Source organism: Planococcus citri, chromosome 5 (assembly GCF_950023065.1).
Source record: "Planococcus citri chromosome 5, ihPlaCitr1.1, whole genome shotgun sequence".
Classification (NCBI taxonomy): Eukaryota; Metazoa; Arthropoda; class Insecta; order Hemiptera; family Pseudococcidae; genus Planococcus; species Planococcus citri.
Window position 1 is genome coordinate 65,074,265 of NC_088681.1, and position 17,716 is coordinate 65,091,980.

At 35.3% G+C, this 17,716-nt stretch overlaps 3 protein-coding genes across 11 annotated transcripts in view; all 3 read left to right on the plus strand.

The window, feature by feature from the left end:
• LOC135847736 (uncharacterized) overlaps window positions 1-12,961 on the plus strand; it is a 59,634-nt gene extending 46,673 nt beyond the window's left edge. For 2 of the 3 annotated variants that reach the window (XM_065367419.1, XM_065367417.1), the window contains exon 2: window positions 10,913-12,961. In XM_065367419.1, coding sequence (XP_065223491.1) covers window positions 10,951-12,888 — 1,938 coding nt within the window. In that variant the 5' untranslated portion in view covers window positions 10,913-10,950 and the 3' untranslated portion in view covers window positions 12,889-12,961. Of the gene's footprint in view, window positions 1-10,722; window positions 10,835-10,912 lie in introns of those variants that run through there. The other variant, XM_065367418.1, reaches the window with a different exon arrangement.
• Window positions 3,869-7,277, plus strand: LOC135848018 (uncharacterized). Of its 2 annotated transcripts, none has more exons than XM_065367783.1 (2): window positions 3,869-4,020; window positions 4,647-7,277. In XM_065367783.1, the coding sequence occupies exon 2, from the start codon at window positions 4,653-4,655 to the stop codon at window positions 6,513-6,515; it is 1,863 nt and encodes a 620-aa protein (XP_065223855.1). In that variant the 5' UTR covers window positions 3,869-4,020; window positions 4,647-4,652; the 3' UTR covers window positions 6,516-7,277. The 2 variants fall into 2 exon arrangements, with proteins under 2 accessions (XP_065223855.1, XP_065223856.1); XM_065367784.1 differs by lacking the exon at window positions 3,869-4,020 and adding an exon at window positions 4,427-4,561.
• A 4,021-nt stretch (window positions 12,962-16,982) lies between the features above and the next one.
• Window positions 16,983-17,716, plus strand: part of LOC135847739 (uncharacterized) — a 138,872-nt gene continuing 138,138 nt past the window's right edge. For 2 of the 6 annotated variants that reach the window (XM_065367427.1, XM_065367424.1), the window contains exon 1: window positions 16,983-17,382. The gene's annotated coding sequence lies outside the window, so the exon portion shown is untranslated. The remainder of the gene's footprint in view (window positions 17,383-17,716) is intronic. The other 4 variants (XM_065367431.1, XM_065367433.1, XM_065367425.1 and 1 more) reach the window with 4 other exon arrangements.

Consider the following 17,716-nt stretch of genomic DNA (forward strand, 5'->3'; position numbering starts at 1 on the left):
TATATACGAATCAATTCGTTCGCGAATGATCCACCAAGAATTATTCAATTCGTTCGCGAATGATTCATCAACAATTGATCAATTCGTTCGCGAATGATTCACCGAAAATATTCAATTTGTTCGTGAGTGATTCACTAAACATTGATTAAATGAATTGATTCGTTCGCGAACGAGTCACTTGTATACGAATCAATTCGTTCGTGAATGATTCACTAAAAATTGAATATTTCTTTCGCAAATGATTCAGCTAGACATCAATTAATGTATTTACAACATCATTGGGCCAAATTACTGTGGAAACTTCAACTTTCAAAAATCTGCTGGAGACCAGATGACCAGAACTGCTGAAAACAACTCGAAACTGTTCCTAATCGATTCGTAGGGTCCAAAATAGGGTACCTCTATCTACACACCTAATTTTAGCATTTTTTGTAGGTATGGTAAAGTTTTGATTTTTTTGATGTTTTGACACAAATTTGATTTTGATTTTTTATAAAATCTCATCGAAAATCGAAAAATGATAAAATGCAGTGATGGAAAACTGAAACTGAAATTAATACTGAAACTGTTTGAAAACTTGAACTGAAATGGAGAAACTGAAACTAAAACTGAAACTATAACTGAAATAAGAAAAACTTAAACTGAAAACTGAAAAAAATAAAACTGAAACTAAAAACTAAAAACTTGAACTGAAATGTAAAAGTTTTGCCATCACCATCACTGAATTTTGTCCACAAAATCATCAATGTATTCTTAAAATTCTCATTTTTTTCAAAAGCTTTTGCCCTCGCTTCGCTCGGGCCAATTTGTTTCTCTTCTCAGACTCTCAAGTCAAGAGTTACAATTTCAAAAAACCTATTGTAGGTATTTAAAAGAAGTTGGGATAAAAAAAAAACTAATTTTTTCAAAAATTAATGTTGTCCTACTTTTTAAATCACAAATTTTCCAAATCTGAAAACTTTTGCCCTCGAGCGAATGCTCCTTGTGAAATATTAAACATACATATGAAAACTAAACAGAACAAATTCCAGAAATACTCAACTCAACAGTCAATACTTTAAATATGTACTTATACAAAAAATGCAAATTTTTCACTTTTTTTGAACAGAACAGAACTACTTAATTTTCAAAAATTTTTGATAGTAACTACAGTGCTCAGCACGTAAAAATTTTGATTATTGTGGCTTGTGGCAAAATAACAATTGGATCATTCCATGTCAACTCAACCAAAAAAATGCGATTTTGAAAGTCATGTCTTTCAATTTCGCTCGAATTTTTTTTACAATATGTACCCACCCAGTAAGTAAGGAAGCCGCAATCAGTTTGGTCCCAGCCCCCTCAGGGGGGCTTTCATTATTTGCACATTGTCTCGAGGTACTCAATTTCAGCAGCCCATTCCTCCAAAACATACTTTGATCAAAACTGATTTCACAGTTCGAAAGGGCATTGAATTTTAAACTTTTTAAGTATTCTGAAATTTTCAAAGGTTGGAAGTTGAACTTTCAATTTGAAAGTTCAAATTTCAAAATGACGCTGTAAGTGGGAGCTACCATTTAAAATTTTGAAACAATTTCCACAGATGTACATTTTGATACTTTTTCGAAATATTTAGGTTTCGAGATGGCACTCTTTGACGGAGGGGGAGCACCTTCACCCCCAATTTTGGACGAAATTTTCGAAAGAAAATCTGGGGCATGTGATACATTGAATTCTATGTTTTTGGTGACGCTGAACACGAATATGACGTCAGATTTTTGATAGGACCCCATCCACGGCCCCCAGCACCTCCCCAAAGGAGGTAAAAGTTCAAAAAAGCGTTTTGTTCGTGTGACACATGGAATCGTATGTTTTTGGTGACGCTGAACACGAATATAACGTCAGATTTTGGATTTGACCCGTCCACGGCCCCCAGCACCTCCCCAAAGGGGATGACCCCCCCCCAAAATGGTCACATTCGTGTGACACATGTAATACTGTGTTTTCGATATCGCTGAACACGAATATTGCCTTTGTTTTTCGAATCAACTTCACCATGACCCCCAGAACCTCCACCAATAGGTATAAAAGTCCAAAAAAATTGTTGGGGCCCGTGGATGGAATCCAATCACAAATATGATGTCATATTCGTGTTCAGCATCACCAAAAATATACTATGCCATGTGTCACACGAACAAAACGTTTTTTTGAACTTTTACTCCCTTTGGGGAGGTGCTGGGGGCCGTGGATGGGGTCCTATCAAAAATCTGTTGTCATATTCGTGTTCAGCGTCACCAAAAACATACAATTCGATGTATCACATGCCCCAGATTTTCTTTAGAAAATTTCGTCCAAAATTGGGGGTGGGTGCTCCCCCTCCGTCAAAGAGTGCCATCTCAAAACCTAAATATTTCGAAAAAGTATCAAAAAGTACATCTATGGAAATTTTTTCAAAACTTTGAATGGTAGCTCCCACTTACAGCGCCTGCTTAAAAAGGGTAGCGTCACAAAATCTAACTACCTTGTAATTTAATGTTTTTTTTTCCAAAACCACCTGGAAATACCACTAAATGATTACACAAATAAGAATTTTGGTGATTTACTCAATTTTGAGGAAAATACTGAGGTAGTTAGATACTGTGATGCTAACCATCGGTACGTATGTTTTTGGCGACGCTGAACACGAATATGACGTCAGAGTTGTGATTGGACCCGTCCACTGTCCACAGCATCTCTCCAAAGGGGGTGACCCCCCAAAATGGTTACATTCGTGTGACACATGCAGTAGTATGTTTTCGATATCGCTGAACACGAATATTGCCTTAATTTTCGAATCGACTTCACCCATGGCCCCCAGAACCTCCCCCAATAGGTAAAAGTCCAAAAAAAATTGTTGGGGGCCGTGGATGGGGTCCAATCACAAATCTGACGTCATATTTGTGTTCAGCGTCACCAAAAACATACTATTCCATGTGTCACACGAACAAAACGCTTTTTTGAACTTTTATCCCCTTTGAGGAGGTGCTGGGGGCCGTGGATGGGGTCCTATCAAAAATCTGACGTCATATTCGTGTTCAGCGTCGCCGAAAACATACAATTCGATAAATCACATGCCCCAGATTTTCTTTTGAAAGTTTCACCCAAAATTGGGGGGGGGGGAGTTGCTTCCCCTCCGTCAACGAGTGCCATCTCGAAACCTAAATATTTCGAAAAAGTATCAAAATGTACATCTATGGAAATTTTTTCAAAATTTTAAATGGTAGCTCCCGCTTACAGCGCCATTTTGAAATTTGAACTTTCAAATTGAAAGTTCAACTTTCAACTTTTGAAAATTTCAAAATACTTGAAAAGTTCAAAATTCAATGCCCTTTCGAACTGTGAAATCAGTTTTGATCAAAGTATCATAGTTTTCGAGGAATGGGCTGCTGAAGTTGAGTACCTCGAGACAATGTGAAAATAATGGAAGCCCCCCACCCGTCCCCTGAGGGGGCTGGGACCAAACTAATTGCGGCTTTCTTAGTTTCTTACTTACTGGGTGGGTAGATATTGTAAAAAAAATTTGAGAAAAATCGAAGGACATGACCCAAAAACATTGGTTGAGATGACATGGAATGACCCGAAAACAACTCGAAACTGTTCCTAATCGATTCGTAGGGTCCAAAATAGGGTACCTACTACCTACACACCTAATTTTAGCATTTTTTGTAGGTATGGTAAAGTTTTGATTTTTTTGATGTTTTGACACAAATTTGATTTTGATTTTTTATAAAATCTCATCGAAAATCGAAAAATGATAAAATGAATAATGAGCGCTATCTGGAGGGAAAAAGTTCAAGGTGGGGTTTTAAACGATGCGAAAGTTGATCTAACTAGGTCTGCTGTCAATTCATCACGTGTACCTGCTTTTATCAGTGACCAGTAATTCTATATTTTATCATTTTATCACGTGAATGAAATAACGCACCCATCGCTAAGTTATGGGGCAATTTCATTGAAAAAAATTTATTTTTGCCTAATTTCAAGTGGAGTTCCAGAAAGAACTAAGTAAGTATGATTTTACTACTTATACTTATTTCATATTTTATTTTTCCAGTGAGTTGTTTTTTTCAATTGAACAAAAAAGTAGAACATTTTTAGCATTGCAATTTCAAATTTTCACATGCTGGTAATATTAAAGTAATATGAGGTACTTTGTTTTTTCGTAGATTTTTGACATTATTCTGGACCAAAAATGCAACGAAAAGAACAGAAAGTCTGACATGTGTAAAAAATGCTGAAAAAAATAGTTTTTCTTGGTTGTTTTGTTCATTTATTTTCATTTTTTACCAATACTTCATGTTATACCTGTAACTTTTTGGTAAATTTTTTGCTTTCTCGTTGTTTTTGAGAATTTTTTTTAAATTATAAATTTTTGAAATTTATGTTAGTCCAGGTAATTTTGTAACTGTAATAGGTATATTTTGATAATTGATAAATTTTCTAAACAGCATCGCTGCTTGGTATGATAAATGAAGAAAGCTTATATGAATTTTTTGAAAAATCTAACGAAACTGTGTGCAAAGCAATTCATTAAATTTGGAACAGTGTGAGCCAAATTTTGTTCTTGTATTATTTCCATGTTTTCATCGCCTGTACTTCTCATATCATTAACATGGTCCTTACAATTTTAGGTTCAAATGGAGGTGGAACAACAGCAAGGACTAGAAATGGCCGAAATCACGTCAGAAGTGTACGATATTATCCATCCGAGTCCGGTTTCGCTAAAACAACTATCAGCAATCACCGTTAGCCTGGAAATATGGCGACGTCAAGTGGTTGAAGATCGCAAGACAAGTGGAAAATTGGATGCGTTTGACCCTTTTTACACGCTAGAAAGAGAAGATACCTGGCTGGAAAAAAAGCTTCCCGATTTGCCCTCCATGATTTACCGGACAATCGAAAATTTTTTATCAAGATTCAGGCGATCGATGTTATCGTGGGCGAACCATCATCATAGGAAAGGATTGTGTTGGGATGGTTCAAAAGATTTCGATGATTTTGTGTGTGATTATGATGGCTCTGTCGATTACGCGAGGACAGCCGAACGTGTGATGCGTTGGAAAAAATTCAGTTCGGAAATGAAGTTTACAGTCGCTTGTATGTATTTCTTCGAAGAGGATGTAAGACGAATTTGGCCGTCTGTATCAGCAAACATGAACGTAAATTTGATCGATTTTGACAAATGCCCGGCAGTATATTACTGGATTTGTCGCCTCACGAATAAGTTAGATAAAATACCAAACTGGGAGGGTGAAACTGTCGATGAAAGAATGTTTGAGATGTCCATGCCTTATAATAGACCTTCGGTCGAGTATTTTTGGAATCGTATACCTGTGGAAAAACAAGTGCAAAGTGCTGTTGCTGAGCTTAGAGGTTATGATTTCGTTAGATTCGTATTACCAAAACTGGATGATGTGCAGCTTGATGAATTCGTCAATGGTGGTAGTAGACGTCGCTTGTATAAAGTGTTTCTAAATCTTCATAGCGATGAATGGACCATCCTGAGAACTTGGTTTCACATCAGGAACGTCATAAAGGAAACTAATTTTACCAATCTTATCATTCGTATGTTTGACGTTGAGGATTTCTCTACTGTTGATGATGATTACTTTTCATCGGGAGAGTGGGAATTTTTGTGTTGTCAGATTTGGAAGCATACGCCGCTTAATTTAAAACGATCGACGATCAGAGTTTTCTCATCGGATAATACCTGGATCGCAGCTATCAATATTCACGACTGCGGCGAATGCGATTGTCAAAAAATAAACGTCGATTTGCTGTTGACTATTTTGCAAGATGCATCGTTGGAAGAAAGAAACCTATTCTTGCATAATTGCTGGGGTTGTTTCATTAAACCACTTCAAATCAAAGATTTGCAACGGGTAATAGGATTGTGCTTTGAGAACGAAGTTGAGATTACTCAGTTCAAGCGAAACGTCATGGTTAAAAGCGAAGATGTCTTTCAACATTGCCTTTCCTTATTGAAAGATCGGCATTTCGACGAATTGAATGCATTTGTGAGTTTTTGTTGTCCGAAATCGAAATCAGCGAGAAACTTTAAACAACGAATACTGCGGTCGGCTTTTCTTGGCGAAGATTGCAAACTTAGTGGTTGGATTTTCCGAAGTTATACTAGCGAATACGTCAGTCATATCGAAGTACTCAATAAATTTGTTGATGGTGCTTTTGACGACTACGATCTATCCGTCGATTTCAAAGATCTGTTCATGTCGTCAACTTCATTTTTGCGACATTTATCGAGTATTATGTGCGAGAGCCATATTTCTCTCGACAAGCTCACAAAATTTATTGATACTTTTGTTTCAACCGAAGAAGTTCTAACGCAGGTCAAGATGAGATTGATTGATTCGTTGAAAGAGTATGGGGCTACGAATGCGATTGACCGTCGTTATATACGTCTCTTGGATGAGATCTTACCATGGTGCTTGGGAAGTAATGAAGGAGTTGAAGAATTCAAACTGAACTGCCTTTGGAAGTGAGAGAAGCGGTGATTTTTACCCCGTGGATTCAAATTATGTCAGGTTTTGTGTGTATTTTTTAATAGAATTGCGTGATTTAAAATGTTTTTCTCTTTTTTGTTTTTGAAATGAAATGCTATGTACTTAAAATACTTTAATGAAGTTTTGATTTTTTGTTTTGAATTAATTTTAACCGAAATTTTTGTATTTTCCAATATTTTTATAGAGAATAAATTTCGAACGAATTTTCGAAATTTTTGTAGCTATTTTTATGCGATCCGTTTCACAATAAGTACTCATGTTTCATGTATTCTTGTAATTTTTTTGTTATTTATTTTCTACTTATGCAACTTAATTTATAATCACGATTTCTCTGGTTACTCACGTGGCTATTTCATTAATATTGCAAGTTGATTTCTTACCAGTTTCAAGTATGGCATTGCCTCATCTTGAGTCATTTTTATGTTATAGTTATTCTCGATAAGTCTAACTTATTTTTCAAATTTGAATTGTCCTCAACTTGAAAAATTTTTTCGCTCTACTTTTTAATTCTCTTATTAAACCTTGAATTTATTGCAGATAATTTTGATTGATTTTTTTTTTGTGAATGCCTACTTATAATGTAGTCTGAAAGTCAGATATCTTTAATGTTACGAAGAATTGATTATTACCTACTTAATTTTCGAAATATATTTTCACGATATCGTCAACGATTTTCGCATCAATTATTAAAAATTATCCCCCTGAACGTTTGGAATTTTGAAATAAAACATTTGAAAATGAGTTGTGTTTTTTTGCTATCATGTAATATGATGCTGGACTGAGTATTAGATGCTTCTCTTACGAAATCAGTGATTATCAGCGTTTCATCCCCTCTCGAATATACCTATCTATCAAAAATGAGCTATCGATCAACTCAATAGCACCAAGGTTGGTGGCGCAACTACCCCTCAAAGCGACGTGATTTTAATAATTTTACATTTTATGACTTGGAACTTGGAACCTGTTCTAATTGTAAAGTCAAGCTTGGGGAATGGGATTCTTTCGGGAGCTAGAATTGACCCCTGGAGTGGGGAGGGTCAAAGTCAAAGTTTAAAATTAGAAATGACAGAAAGGTCATTTTCCTGGAAGGTCATAATACGGTCCTAAATGAATGAATAGGGCCCAAAATCATACTATCGGATACAGTACCCCTCTTGTGATCAACATTTTAGATTTCAGTCTCCTAGGTCATTCCCACTCTTTTTAAGATAGAAAAAATCGAAAATAGACCTTAAAAGAGTTACAAAAAGTACCTAAGTATATAATTACATAAATGAATCGATTCGTTCGCGAACGAGTCACTTATACGGATCAATTCATTCGCGAATGATTGATTACAAAAATATTCAATTCGTTCGCGAATGATTCACCAAAAATTATTCAATTCGTTCGCGAATGATTCACCAAAAATTATTCAATTCGTTCGTGAATGATTCACTAAAAAATAAAAAATGAAGTAAATTAATCGATGAATCGATTGGTTTGCGAAAGATTCACCAAAAATGATTCAATTTGTTCGCGAATGATTTACCGAAAATTATTCAATTCGTTCGTGAATGATTCACTAAAAAATATTCAATTCGTTCGCGAATGATTCTCCAAAAATTATTCAATTCGTTCGCGATTGATTCGCTAAAAATTGAGTAAATAAATAAATCGATGAATCGATTCGTTCGCGAACGAGCCTTTTAAATACAAATCAATTCGTTCGCGAATGATTCACCAAAAATTATTCAATTTGTTTGTGAATGATTCACTAAAAATTGAGTAAATTCGATTTGTTCGCAAACGAGTCACCTAATACAAAGCAATTCGTTCGCGAATGATTCACCAAAAATTATTCAATTTGTTCGTGAATGATTCACTAAAAAATGAAAATTAAGTACATTAATCGATGAATCGATTTGTTCGCGAATGATTTACCGAAAATGATTCAATTCGTTTGCGAATGATTCACCAAAAATTATTCAATTCGTTCGCGAATGATTCACCGAAAATGATTCAATTCGTTTGCGAATTATTTACCAAAAATTATTTAATTCGTTCGCGAATGATTCACCAAAAATTATTCAATTTGTACGTGAATACTAAAAATTGAGTAAATGAATCGATGAATCGATTCATTCGCGAACGAGTCACTTATGTACGAATCAATTCGTTCGTGAATGATTCGTCAAAAATTATTCAGTTCGTTCTTGAATGATTCACCAAAAATCGAGTAAATGAATTGATTCGTTCGCGAATGATTCACCAACAATTAATCAATTCGTTCGCGAATAATTCGCTAAAAATTAAAATTAAAATAAATGAATCGATGAATCGATTCGTTCGCGAATGATTCACCAAAAATGATTCAATTCGTGCGCGAATGATTCACCAAAAATTATTAAATTCGTTCGCGAATGATTCATTTAAAAAATATTCAATACGTTCTCGAATGATTCACCAAGTATTATTCAACTTGTTTGTGAGTGATTCACCAAAAATTGAGCAAATGAATTGATTCGTTTGCGAACGAGTCACTTGATATGAATCAATTCGTTCGTGAATGATTCACTAAAAATTGAATATTTATTTCGCAAATGATTCAGCTAGACATCAATTAATTTGTAATCACCAATCGGTTGTGAATGATTCGATTCGATTCGATATACTTCATTTGAAAACGGATCAATTCCTATACAGTAGTTTCACAAAAACTGAATCAATCGTAAATTGCACATTCGTGATTGATCCGTTTGCGAATGATTCACCAAAAAATCAATCAATTTATTCAATCTCTAATCGTTCCTAAATGATTCGATTCAATTGTAAACAGATTAAGACTAAGTAATAATTTGCTATAAGTATACAAATGTATCAAAACAAGTGAATCAATTCGTTCGTAAAAGATTTTTATTGGAAGAAAGGCCGGTCTTTCACGCATTTGCGTGAGTGGATTTTTTCTGCTAAAGTTGTCAACTTGTCTTTTTTTTTTTTTTTTTTTTAAATTGCTGAAAATATTCACTTTTTTCCCCATGAATTACTCAAAAATTCCATTGTTTGCCAGAAATAGACAAAAAATACTGTATATGTTTTTTGAAATGCAATTTACATATTTTCAAAAAATTCAGCTTTTCGTTCAAAATTATCCAAAACTCTCTTTTTTCTCAAAAATGTTCACTTTTTTGCAAAAAATTTCCAAAAAATATCAGTTTCTGTTGAGTATAATTTAATTATTTTCACAAAGTCTTGCTTTTTGTTCAAAATTGTCTAAAATTCGCGTTTTTTCAAAATTTTCAAAAATTTTTGCCTTTTGACTGATCTGCTAAAAAAATTTTTTTTTCAAAAATTACCCAAAAGTTTCGCTTTTTTGCCAGAAATTGCTAAAAATATCACTTTCAGCTAAGTCTTGCTTTTTGCTTTTTTTTGTTTAAAATTGTCTAAAATTCTCGTTTTTTCAAAAATTTTCAAAAATTTTTACCTTTTGGCCAAACTGCTGAAAATAGTCGTTTTTGAGAAGAAAAAAAATTCAAAACGTTTCAATTCTTTTCAGAAAATGTGTCCAAAAGCCTAGCTTTTTTTTCGGAAAAAATCCCTTTCTTTTGCTCAACTTGTGAAAATCTTGCTTTTTGCCTAAAATTTGCCCATTTTTGCCAAAAATTACCAAAAAGATTTTTTTTTTGTCGAAAAGTTTTCAAATTTAAAATCCAAAACATTTCAATTTTTAATGTGTCAATTTTTCTTGAAATTTTTTATGCATTATAATATTTTGCTCTCGTTTCTTCACTTTTTTGCTTGCTTTTTCGAGCTTTTTTGGTTAGGTAGGTACTAAAATTATCTACCTACCTACTTTTTTTTTTGGAGAAAATTGAATACGAACCTTGGATGAGGGCTAGAGCATAAAATCACGATCTTTTTAAAAATGCCTGCTGTTTGAGGACCCATATCTCCCCCCTCCCCCTCCCCCTCCCCCTCCCTCAAGGACCCATCCAGAGTTGAGAACTGAAACTTTTTTCAGCTCAAAATGAAGGTCTCCCATTCGGACTGGGCACTTCGATGTACAATATGTACATATATTATTTTTATGATTATTATTGCATACATATTATTGATGATTGCTCATTTTTAACTCGTAAAACTAACGTTTTGGTTTTGGTAAAGTACGATTGATAAGAAAAGCCCCGTCTGAAGCTGGCACACTAGCGCCCTCTTCCTGAGTGCCAGGTCCAAAATGAATTTCATCAAAATCCTCCATTAGTCCATTTTTTTTTTTTGCGATCCGCTGTATTCGTGTATAATTGTTAGATCAGATATTAGTAATAGCTTTTATCGCGTCCGTTATCTGGTTTTTTTACTTCATTCGTTGAATATTGATTCGATTATTATTTTTCCAGGTTCCAATCGAGGTTGACCATCGTGAAGAATCATAAAAATGGCTGAAGTACCTTCCGACGTTCATGATATATTTCATCCGAGTCCAGTCTCGCTAAAGGACCTAGCAGCGATTGCCGTCAGCTTCGAAGTATGGCGCTGTGAAAATAATATATTTCGTGAGCATTATAATCCGAGTGACTATGAAACAAGGGAAGTTTCACCCTCGGAGTTACGATGTTCCGAGCACTTTGAACCAATAAAGGAATGGGAAAAACCTATCTCAGTGAAAACTCTACTCCCAGATTTACCATCTGTGCTTTATAAGATGATCGAAGAATATCTCGCCATATTCAAAAGTTCGTTGAGCGATTGGCGCGAAAATCACAATGGAGTTCTTTTCCTTTGCCATCATATAAGCGATATTTTGATACTGTTCGATGATTTCGCAAGGGACGATTATGGAGAGATTGATTGCCTTAGGACAGCCAAACGTTTGATGTGTTGTGACGGATTCGATGCGTATGATAAGTTTTTCATCGCTTGCGCTTATTTTTTCGAAGACGAAGTCCGAAGACTTTGGTCGTTTATACTCGAAACAGAGAAGGTAAATGTGAAATTGGATAATTTCGAGTTTGTTATATGCCCGCAAGTATATTACTGGGTTGCTCGTCTCCTGAATAAGTCGGATAAGGTACCAACCGATGATGCGATGCTTGACTCATTCATTCCTCATAATGCACCTTCCATGTTGTATTTTTGGAATCGTATACCGTCGGAAAATCGAACGAGAAAAGCTATCAGTCTTGCGAATCGTTGTACAGAATCTGTTGTTAGGTTCATTCTACCTAAACTGGACGATCAACAGCTCTTAGAATTCGTAAATGAGGAAGGTAGTGATATGATGAGAACCTTATGGTGGAGAGTTTCCTATCACGGTGAAGGCCTTGTTCTGAACGTTTGGTCGTACATCAGAGACATTATGAATGAAAGAGATTTTACAAATCTCGTCGTCGAAATGTTAGACGCTCCCCACCGTAGAGATGAAGATAAACGAATGCGTTGCAAGTATTTGGCTCGTGAAATCTGGAACAACGCTCGAACTGATTTAAAACGATCAGTGATCAGGAATATTTCATCTGATATATTGAAACGTGTGGGTATTGGTCGCATTGACTACGATGAAGATGGCGACCGTTGGTCAATCATCGAGGTTGACGTCGAATTCCTATTGATTGTTCTGGCTTATTCTTCTTTCGCAGATAGAGCCTCGTTTTGGACCAGGTTCTGGCATCTGCTGATTTTAGACATCCCTGGCGAAGGTTTGCAGCGAATAATGAAACTGTGTTTCGAAAACGAAGACGACATCGGTCGATTCAAGCAAAACACCATGACTAAGAGCGATGCTGTTCGAAAGCTGTGTATTTTATACCTGAGTGAAGCCAAGTTCGACAAATTACACGAATTTGCCAACTTTTGCTGTCCCGAGTTGCAATCAGCGAGAGCTTTCAAACAACAGCTACTGCGGTCTGATTTTCTCAACGAACATTGCCATTTTAATGCCAGAATTGTTTGGAAGCTCGATAAATTCAACGAGTTCATTAACGAAGCTTATAACGACGAAGATTCATCTACCGCATTCAAGAATCAATTCATGTCATTGCCATCGAATCAGTTACGGCTGTGCAAGTTTTATTACGACGGAGAAGTGGATTTAGACGAGCTGATCAAGTTTACTGATACGATTGTTTCGAGGGAACAGACCGTATCCGAGATCAAAATACGTATGCTTGATCTTTTGAAAAAAAAATCTGTAACTTGTTTAGAACGTTATACCCGTGAAGAGATGTCCGGCTGGAAGTGGGTCAACTCGATTTTATCTTGGTGTATCGCAAGTAACGAGGAAATTGAAGAATTCAAACGAACTAACTTTGTAGAAACGACAGGATTACGTAAACCGAAAATCGAGTCAAAAAGTATCAATTTTTTTGATTTGTAATTTAGAGTTGAACGGATATTATCTGTTGATGTTTCATTCTTTTGTTTTGTACTTACAATGTATCATCTACTTTTTTCTAGAGCCCTGCGCCGCCGCGCCGCGCCGCCGCCGCCACCGATTTTTCAAACATTTTTCAAGTCGCCGCCGCCGTTTCAAAAATTACTTCAGCCGCCGCAGCCGCCGCCGAGTAATCTGCTCGGCTGAGCCGGCTCAATTCACTCAATCAGCAAATTTCAGGAGGATTTTTCGAATATTTTGACTTTTTCAAAAACAAAAATCAAAACTTTTCGTCATTAAAAACAGCCAATCTTTTCAGCTCGGAAAAAATTGGTATTTTCATTTGAGAAGTTGAATTTGATTTTGCTTTCCAATTTTTATTTTGGGGTAATTTTAAAATTTACGAAAAATTACCCCAAAATTTCAACTTTGTAGCCGGCTGAGCCGCCGCCGAGCAAAATTTTGGCAGCCGCCAAGACCTTCGGCTGGAATCGGCTCCGCCGCCAGCCACAGTGCTGCGCGTACTGTAGCCGCCGCCGATCATTTCGCTGTCGGCGCAGGGCTCTACTTTTTTCTACTCGATAAATGCGTTTGCCCGAAGTTTTTTTGTTGTTATTTCATTGAAAATAAATTATTCTTAATTTAGCCCCCAAAAAATGGAAGAAAGGGCGAATATCGTGTAGCATTCTTTTTTAAATTCATTTCCAACTGGCTAAAATACATTTCTAAAGTTCTTTCTACCAAAAGTAACAAACAAAAAATTCATTTTTTATCAAAATTTCCAAATAGTCTCGTTTTTTGCTGAAAAATTATCGGTTTTGTCCCAAAAAATCCTTTACCTATTTTAACAGATATTGTGATATATGTAGTATTATTATTTTTTTTTTGCCAATATTAATTGATAAAAAGTTGTCCTTTTTGCTAAAAAAATTCTCCAAACTTCTTACTTTCTTCCAAAAATTGTCCAAAATGTTGCTTTTTTACCAAGAATTGTCAAAAAATTTCTGTTATGGCCTGTCTTTTGCTAAAAACTGTCAAAAATTCCCAGTTTTTTTTTGCATGAAATTTCAAGTCTTACTTTTAAAAAAAATAACTAAAATGCTAGCTAGCTTTTTTTTTGTCTGAAATTGCCAAAAATTACCAAGAAGTACCGTTTTTGTAGGTACATATCAAAAAATAATTCAAAAATGTCTCACTTCTCTAAAAAAAAATTGAGTAAAAATACATAAGTAGTAATTTCTTTGCCAAAAATCGTAAATTGTCAACGTTTTGGTTCAAGAAAACATTACCTATTGTGATTGCTTTCGACATTTTTACTTTTTCTCAGAAATTATCCAAAATCGTCGCTTTTGTTGCAGAAATTTTAAAAAAGTATTGCCAAAAAGTTCTCCAGTTCGTTAAAGTTCTCAGTCTTAAGTTTTTCCAAAAATTGTCAAAAATTTTCGTTTCTTTTTTTTGCAAGACATTCCAGGAAGTCTTACTCTTTTTTTCAAAAATGCAAGAAAATCTCACTTTTTGAAAAATCTTATAGTGTTACGGTTACAAAGCACTGTCTCTTGCTAAAAATTACCCAAGTATCGCTTTCAACCAAAAATAGCAAAAAAACTTCATTTTTGTCAAAATTTTTAAACAGTTTCGTTTCTTGCTAAAAAGTTGTCGTTTTTGTCGAAAAAAATCCCAAAAAGTATCATTTTTTTGGCCAATATACTTAGTCCGGCATATGACAATAGGAGTAATTGCACCCCCCCCCCCGCCGATCCTCCGGGACATCTTTTTTCTTAAAGGGGACATCCTAAGGAACATTTTAAAGCAAACTTGCCCAAAAAAAAGTTGGCCTTACTTACAAAATGGCGGCCATTTTGATTGACAGGTCAGCCGAAATCGCAGATTTTGCTACAAAGGTAGATCGTAAGATCATGAAAAAATTCATCACCTGTCAGAATTTCAAGTGCTAAAGTGTGTTTTTCGATTCTTGGCGAATTTTTGAAAATCGAATTTAGGTCAAAAATGAGAGAAAAAATCAAAATTTTGCCAAATTGACCAAGAAAGCTGAAATTTGGAATATACCCTATTTTCGACATGCCAAATCGATTGGAAACGGTTTCAACCCGTTTTGAGCAGTTTTGGTGCCTGCAGCAGATTTTTGAAAATCGAAATTCTCACAAAATTTCATCAAATTGGAGTTGTAAAGCTGAAATTTATTCTTAAAACTAATTTCAATACGCTACGAAGTACTGCAGGTGAATTTCAAGTCGTTTTGGAGCCTTCACCGACTTTTTGAAAGTTCCTGAAGCCTCCAGCAGATTTCTGAAACTTTAAATTTTCACAAAATTTCATCAAATGGAGGTAAAAAACTGAAATTTCCTCTAACGCCCTCTGAAAACGACTTCAGGTGGGTTCAAGTCATTTTAGAGTCTCCAGCGACTTTTTTGAAATTACTGGAGCCTCCAGCAGATTTTTGAAACTTTAAATTTTCACAAAATTTCATCAAACTGAGGTGGAGAGTCGAAATTCATTCTGCAAATTAATTTCAATACGCTACCAAGTTGACTGCTGGTGGATTTCAAGTCGTTTTGGAGCCTCTGGCAACTTTTTGAAAGGTTGTATGACGTTTTTTTGGAAGATTGAAATTTCCTAAAAGTAGCTGGAAGTTTCAAAACCATTTGAAACCACCATGTCGTCTGCGAAGTAAATTTCAGCTAGCCTAGCCAACTCCATTTGATAAATTAATGTTGCGGAAATTTCAAGTTTCGAAAATCTACTGGAGGCTCCAGTAATTTTCAATAAAGTCGCTGGAGGCTCTAGAATGATTTGAACCCACCTGAAGTCGTCTTCAGAGGGTGTTAAAATTGGAGTGTAGAGTAAATTTCAGCTTTCCATCTCTATTTGATGAAATTTTGTGAAAATTTAAAGTTTCAAAAATCTACTGGAGGCTTCAGGAATTTTCAAAAAGTCGCTGGAGGCTCCAAAACGACTTGAAATTCACCTGCAGTACTTCGTAGCGTATTGAAATTAGTTTTAAAAATAAATTTCAGCTTTACAACTCCAATTTGATGGAATTTTGTGGGAATTTCGAGTTTCAAAAATCTGCTGGAGGCACCAAAACTGCTCAAAACGGGTTGAAACCGTTTCCAATCGATTTGGCATGTTGAAAATAGGGTATATCCCAAATTTCAGCTTTCTTGGTCAATTTGGTAAAATTTTGATTTTTTTTTCTTTCATTTTTGGCCTAAATTCGATTTTCAAAAATTCGCCAAAAATCGAAAAACGCACTTTGGCACTTGAAATTCTGACAGGTGATAAATTTTTGCATGTTCTTTCGATCTGGTCGGTAAAGTTGTCAGTCTTAGTTTTTAATTCAAATCTTCTGTGCCTTCATTTCAACTTGATTTATTCATCGATTTCAAAAATCAACTTATGTCGTCTTCTTCACTTCAGTTGCAGAACGTTCATCGAGCATCATTATTTTGTTCAGGATCAGTTTCTTTGGAAATCCTCATCGAATTTATCGATAATGTAATATAAGGACTAATCATGTGCATCGGTAGGTCAACACTGATGGTGAGAAGTATACAATTAAAGCTCTGTACAATGATAATGTACTCGTAGAATGAGCACGAAGCTCAACATTCAAAAGGCCAGAGGTGCAGTATGTTCATTTTGTGTCTTCGTGTCTCTATCTGTGGCGTACTCAATAATATGAAAACGAAAAACCAAGTTGCAATTCTCATTTATTGAGAATTTGAGAAAAACTCCCTAGGTATTTTAACAAAAATGTATTGCAATAAAGTATCATTTTTTTTTTTTGTCAATAATTATTAGATAATTGTCGGAAAAGAAAAGTTGTCCTTTTTACTTAAGTTTGCAAAAAGTCGGACGTCTTTTGCAAAAAATTAAATTTCTCCTTTCAGTTTTTTGCAAAAAATATCTAAACTGTTACTTTTTTCCAAAAATACCCGAAATGCTAGCTTTTGCCAAAAATTGCAAATTAAGGTATTAACTCATCTTCTTCAATTAAGGAACTTTCATCGAGCATCATTTATTTTGTCCAGGACAAGTTTCTTTGAAAACCCTCGTCGAATTTATCGATAATGTGATATAAGCACTATTCACGTACGTCAGTGGGTTAACACTGGTGATAAAGTAGGTATACAATGATAAATACCTGAGCACGATGCTCAGCATACAAAAGGCAGTGAAAAGGCGCAGTATGTTCGTATTGTTCGTGTTTCATGTCTCTATCATTCTCTCTCTCTATAGCGTACTCGATGATACGTAAACGGGAAACCAAGTTGCAATTCTTATTTGTATAAATAAGTTCATTTGTGCCAGATTTCGTGGTCTGTTTTATTGCGATTGAATACTATACTACATCGTGCTTCTTTGAATTCGCGGCCGTCTTTTATTTTACTCAACCACGAGTGCATAAAGTGCATTTTAAAGTAGCGTGTGGTGTGCTACGAATACTAGAATCTGTAATCTACGACCGAAGCTGTGGTAAGTACTTAATAAATAGGTAGCTTAAACGTTTCCAAGCTTAGGTAAAGTTGCATCATAGCCATAATTTTACAATACCCTTGTTTTGTTTCGACGGAAGAGATTATACCTAATGCAAGTCAAAATGAACCTGATTGATTCGTTGAAAGAGGTATTTGACTTATTGTTAGCCTTGGTAGGAATGCAGGTGCCACGTGGTCGTGATTAACTGATAATCTACTCGGCAATAAGCCTGCTTTCAACTCGACTCTATCGTGAATTCGTGATTAAGGCACCATAGCTTCACTCGGATGAAATCGGTCGGCCATCTTTGGTGCAAAATATGATTTCAGCC